Source organism: Mangifera indica, unplaced genomic scaffold (assembly GCF_011075055.1).
Source record: "Mangifera indica cultivar Alphonso unplaced genomic scaffold, CATAS_Mindica_2.1 Un_0001, whole genome shotgun sequence".
In the NCBI taxonomy this organism is placed as follows: Eukaryota; Viridiplantae; Streptophyta; class Magnoliopsida; order Sapindales; family Anacardiaceae; genus Mangifera; species Mangifera indica.
The window spans coordinates 125,723-132,462 of record NW_025401093.1 but is presented as its reverse complement, the minus strand read 5'-3'; the positions used below and the strand labels follow the sequence as shown (position 1 = coordinate 132,462).

At 27.0% G+C, this 6,740-nt stretch overlaps 1 protein-coding gene across 1 annotated transcript; it reads left to right on the top strand.

Moving 5' to 3' along the window:
• Window positions 1-2,089: 2,089 nt before the first annotated feature.
• Window positions 2,090-3,219, top strand: LOC123205001 (cinnamoyl-CoA reductase-like SNL6). Its single transcript, XM_044621793.1, has 3 exons — window positions 2,090-2,259; window positions 2,719-2,858; window positions 2,965-3,219. Exons 1-3 carry the CDS (start codon window positions 2,109-2,111, stop codon window positions 3,202-3,204), a joined length of 531 nt encoding a protein of 176 aa, XP_044477728.1. The 5' UTR covers window positions 2,090-2,108; the 3' UTR covers window positions 3,205-3,219.
• Window positions 3,220-6,740: the final 3,521 nt, after the last annotated feature.

Below are 6,740 nucleotides of genomic sequence, written 5' to 3'. Positions count from 1 at the left end.
AAAATACTTCAAATAATCATACGACACCGACAGAGAAAAGAAAAAGCTTTTGAATAGTTTTACAAATTATATTCATTTTTTCTTTCTATTAATTGCGGTATTTGCATCATTCTAATAATATTTTATCAATCACATTTCCTAACTTGTTCTTTCTTTTTTTTCATAAATAATGATATGTATATCCAACTTTAGGAAATCAATTGTGTAATCAAATTATTTGTTATAATATGATTGAATAATACTATAATCTTAATTCGAAATCACTCAATTGTATAATAACATATTATTTAAATACTTAATTGAATACACAAAACTTGGATATATATAGTTTTATTACTTTTTTAATATGCATAGTTAAAGCATATATATAAACAAAGTCAAAACATTCACACAAAAGTTCATACCCATTCATCAAGATAATTACAATTAAATATAAACATCTCCGATTGATGTGAACCCTTATAAAATAACCTTATGATAAAATAAGATAAATTTAAATTGGAAAACACTCTTCATTGTTATTTATTTTACTCTTTTAATATTATTGTTTCTAAAAGAATAGGGAACAAAACTCTTGGTTTTTATTTATTTTTGATATTTCAATAGAAAATGGTCTTTCTTTCCATTTCAAAAAGCAAAAATTAATGAGTGATAGAGATATAATAAAATATACTTCTATTTTTTTTTTGTAAGTAAAATATTCTTGTACTTCGTAGAGAGGAGAGTTAGTTGTAGCAAATAGTTTTAAAATGGGGATAAAATAATATTCAATTATATAATGACATATTATTATTTGTATACAAAATTATATATATTATTTATGCACATAGTGAAAGCAACACAAATTTCATAGGGCAAATAACTATTTCCCACCCAAGATTTGATAAAACAACAAATCTCTATTTTTTGAGTTTCAAAAAGTAAAATTCTTGTTTGTTTGATTTTTCTTACAGAATGTCTATCTTACTATTCTACTAAAATTATGAAACTGTTATTAACACTTAATAAATTATTTCATTAACTAATCGGTTGGAAGAAAGAGTGTTTTCCATTGAGCCAAATGTAAATGTCAAATTAATAGTATATCTTTACCAATTTAAAAATTTCTCAGTTAGACCCTAAAAAATATTAAAACTTTAACCAATTTTAAAATGTTGTACTTTTTTAGTTTTCGTTGATGTAACTATCATATTTGAAACTATCAAGGGATATACTGAATTATTAACAATTTCAAAAATACCCTCTAACATTTTTAAATTCTAAAAACCCCTAAAATTTTTTATTAGTACTCTTAATATTTTAAAAAATTAAGTTGTTTTCCAAAGATATGTCATTTCAAAAAAGAAAATTAGAAAAAAAAAAAAGAAAATAAATAGAACAAGAGAGAAAAGAAAAATAGAAAAAATATGAAGAAAAAAAGATGCAAAATAACATTTTTGCCTTTTTATTTAATGAAATTTACTCACAGAAGTAGATGACAGATGAAAATCAAACTTATTGAAACTTTTTAGGGTGGGAATTTAACATGTTGGCAAATATTGGATAGGAAATAGTCTTTTAGCCCTTGAACGTATGGTGCAACTTGAAAAATGACATTATCAAACTTATATAGTAATACACTACTAGAATAATAACATTATTGACAAAAGTAATGTTATATACAAACAATTATACAAATTTATTCATATATTTAACTCAATGTGGTAGCAACTATTTTAGTAATTTTGAAATAAGAAAAAAATAGATAATTATATCAGTTAATCATATAATTTTAATTTATATACAGTAAATTTATAACATTTATTTGTATGAATAATTTTATCGTACTTAGAAAGGTAAGCTTAAGCAATCCACATATAAGCAATGCACGCGTTCCTACCAAACTAACAAGAAAGAAAGAAATACTTAGCATGAATGACTAGTTTCTTTGTATTTATATGAAATCAAACTCTCTCATTATCACATTGCTAACGACCACCCTCTCTGCCTACCTCCTCACTGCACTCTTTCAGAGCTTCAATAAATACTCCCTTCTCTACCTTCAACTTCATTTCACACTAATCGTTCTCTTTTTTCTGCTTCAATTTTATTTTTATTAAATTTATTCAATGCCTCCAACATCCACCCATGATTATTCTTCCAACACTGTTTGTGTAATGGACACTTCCAGCCACCTTGGCTCCTCCCTCGTCCACCATCTCCTCTACCGTGGCTATACCGTCCATGATGCCATCCACACACACGGTCAGCTCCCTTCTCGTTTCTTCTTGTTTTATTTATATACCTTTCTTTTGGACATATATGAGGTTTTCGTACGTCCATTGTAGCATTTTTTCTTTTTTCATCTTTCATTAAATTTAACATTACAGCTTTAGCAAATATATTATGATTTTTTCTTTTTGTTAAGATTGAAATTTAGGTAGTTTATATAATTAATTAAATTGCATTTACCTTAATTATTATACATATTTCACAAGCAATATAAGGCTTTTAGCATTAATTAATGCTCCATCTATAAAAGTTTATCAATCTTGTATATTATACCCAGTTTTAAGATTTTTTTTTTAATAATATTCAATATCTAATGGATTAAAGAGTGTGAATTTATCATTTAATTTAAATTAAACATTTTTGAAGGTTTTTTATTTTTTCCTAAAGAGATCCAAAATGTTTATTGAATTGTGGGTGGTGGTTAATCAGGGAGTTTGAAAAATTAAGAAAAATTGAGCTCCAACAACAATAAATTGAAAGTATTTAAAGCAGATCCCTTTGATTATCAGAGCATAATGGATGCTTTGAGGGGATGTTCAGGCTTGTTCTACTCGTTTGAGCCTCCACCTGATTGCTCCACCTATGATGTAATTAATTACCCAGTTCTTCCTTTACTTAATTTAATTCTCTTTCACAATTAAATCAAATTAAAGAAAAAAATATTAAACTAATAGATTGATTTGCTTGGTCCAGGAATTAATGGCGGAAGTAGAGGTGAGAGCAGCTCACAATGTGTTGGAAGCATGTGCACAAACTGATTCCATCGACAAAGTGGTTTTCACTTCATCTCTCACAGCTGTTATATGGAATGACCACCCTAATACGCTGTCGTCTGATCTTGATGAAAGGAATTGGAGTGACATTAATTTTTGCAAGAAATACAAGGCAGTATTATTTTCTTACTTTTATTTTAATTATTATAAACTTATTTGATAAATTTTAATTGCTTTTAATCCCAAAATTGTTTTTTAAAATATTATATAAATATATTTGCATATATTTAAAATCCTAAGATACAATGAAGGCATTTATGCAGTTATGACATGCATTATCAAAGACAGTGGCTGAGATGTACGAAGATGGACTTATAGTTACAAAGGATCTTAGGTTCAGTGGCTGAGATTCAATTATATGCTTGTGTGAATTCCATCAAACATGTTCTATGAAATGGCTTTTAACAAACCCATGAAGTCAAAACACAAATGCTACACATCAAATGTCTTAATAATAGAAAATTATCCCTATTTGTTTATGATAAAATTATGTGTATTTATTTTGAATATATAAATAAATACATATTTATGTGTGTTATCATGCAATTAAATAATCAATCAATCATGTAATGACGCACATAAAATATATACTTATTTATATATTTGAAGTAAATGTATACATAATTTTATTGAGTTGTTTATTAGATCCAATAAATACAAGCACAGATGCATTCAGTTGTTACAAAGTTGCAAATACTCAACTCAAGGATTGATTGTTGACTTGATGTAAGCACTGTTGTATTTTCTTCTTCACTTGCCCATAGGAAGAATCTTCTGTGTGGTTACCTCCATGATTGTGCAAAATAATCATAAATAGTTTTCTTTTTAGAGAAATTTCATTTCCCACCCAAGGTTTGGTCTTGCAATACTTTTTCACCCCAAGTTGGCATATATAACACTTTTCCACTCAAAATCAAGCATATTGAACATCTCCCACCCAAAATTAAACTCTGTTAATGAATAGTAATATTAAAAAGTAAAATTATCATTTTATCCTTATTATCTCATTTTTCAAATTATATAATAAAAATTAAAAAGAACTTTTAAATATTCAAATTATATAACAAGCCTCTTATTTCTATTTTTTTTTTTCACTCTCATTTTGTCTTCCTCTCTTCCTATAAATATGAGTATCTTTGTCATAAAATTGTATATCATAAGGATAAAATGCAATTTTTTTTAAATGTTGGGGTCTCTTTGAAAATTTTTAGGGTTTATTAGTATCTCAAAAAAGTTTTAGGTCTTTTTTTTTAATTTTAGGGGGTTATTACTAAGTCAAAAAAGTTTGGAATCTTTTAGAAAATTTAAAATATTGCCCACTCTTTAAAAAAGGACAATTACATTACATTCCCAAAAAGTTGAATACAATATAACAAATTATAGATATAAATGTAATATTACAATTATTAAGTTCATATAATAATTTTAAAATATATAAGAGTTTGAAAATTTTCAGAGATTAATTTGTGAGTTTTTAAAAATTTTATGGGTTAAATTAATTTTGATAAAAAATTGTTATTTTTTTAAATTAATTAATGATAAAATTAATATTTTACTCTTATACCATTACTTATTTTAACAATAAAATTATGTATATATATATATATATATATTTGATATACAATTTAGATACACAGATAATATATTATCATATAATTAAATAATTTTAAATTAAAGATAAAATAATACTCAATCATATGATGAGTGACACATCATTTATGTACCAAAATTGTATATAAAAAATATATATACATATCATTATTCTTTTTTAGACAGAGATTTTAGGTTAAACTTTGGGTGGGAAATGCTATTTTATTGAGACATGGAACATAAGCTGTAATTGAGAGGTCCTTGCCTAATATAACTTAAAAAGCCCATAACATCAAGCGAGGTCCATTGGTATACTAAATTATTTCGGTAATATATATTTTATTACTGATATTATTTTATTTAATTTATAAAACAATAAAAATTTTCAAATAATTTTATATTACCAATAATTATATGTCAAATAATATACGAAGAAATCGTATTTCTATCCTCACCTTATGTATTAAAAGATAATCTTCATTTAATTACAATTCTATCTTATTAATTTTTTAGAACAAAAATATTATTATTTTTTATTAAGATAACACATAACATAAATAATATTTTAAAACAATTATATCTAAAACCATTTAAGTAACATAATAGCTTAATACTCTTTTATTCTTTCCAATCAAACACAATAATTATTTATAACCATCAAATGTTATTATATATAATAATAATTTATACTTAATAATCTTTTAGGTAATTTATCTTTGTAATCATCTTTTGTTTTCCAGTTAAAAAAATAATCTAAACCAAACTCACCCCAAGTATTACATTTCAGAGTTGCCCTCAAACGTCATTGATGACTTTGATGATTCACTGGAATTGGCCACTAAGACCTACAAGAGAAACTTCAATCTTCACCCCATCGGTCAACTCGATAGTCAAACCATTCAATAAATCTTACAGCCCAGTTGCGACAATCCCAACATGGTCAACAACTTAGCAACTATGAACTCAATCAAAACACTCATCTCCCCACAATTGCCCATTACAGTTACTTTCTTGGCACCTCGTTGGCCTTTAAACAGGCGAGATCTGACGTACAGATTTCCACCATAGAACCAATTGGCTGATGATGTGAAGCAAGTTTTTGTGAATGCCTTTGAGAAGTGGTTACAAGTGATCTCAATGACTTTTACTTAGAGTAATTATTATACAAGTGATGATATCACGATCGGGTTCTTCTCTAGAGGCCACAACAATAAAAAGCGTTTGATGGAGTTCTAGTAATGTTAGCACACGCCTTTTTATTGCCTAAAGGACAGTTCTATTTGAACATTGACGAGAACTGGGTGATCTCTAGTGATATAACGAAATCCATAGTGAGTTCAACTGTGACCTCAAATCAATTGTCATATATGATTCGGGCACTTGTTAGGATTGAGACATTTGTCGGTTAAAATGCACTAATGTACCCTACGATATCTTCACGAACCAGAAAGGTTGATTCGACGCCGTTTACAATAGAGAGGGCTGATGGAGGGGACCTAAAGAGTGCAAATGATGAGAGAGGATTAGATATTGTTAGGACACCAACTATATGTTGTTAACACCTAATCGCAGAGCAAGCGATGAGAAAGGATTAGAGATCGTCAAGCTGCTCTGTTGCTGGTGTAAAGGGGTGGAAATCAGGGGTCAAATATTTCAGCGAAGCATCAATGGCCAGAGTGATGCTATGAAAAAAGCCCAAGTTTAAGTTTATAAAAGGGTAAATAAATCATTTATTTAAAAGTTAACAAAAGAGACAAACTAGTTGGGTGTTTAAATTTTTTAAATTTAATGGATGACAATGTCACTTCAGCAAACTTTGGTGGGAAATAGAATTGTGGCCTTCTTAATATTATAATTTTTTGTAACACTTTTTTAAAATTTTCCTAAAAATTTTACATATTCCTTAAGCAAAATTTCCTAATTTAAAACTTATTAATCAATTCATTAATCCAATCTTATTTTTTCTTTACAGTTAATTTTTTCCTCTTTGTCATTTGATCTTTCCTTTTACTTTTCTTTTATTCTTTTTGTTGCACTCATCTCTTGGGACAATGTCTAGTTGTTGTGGATTTTTCACTCTTATTATCTCTGCAATTTTCATTTAGG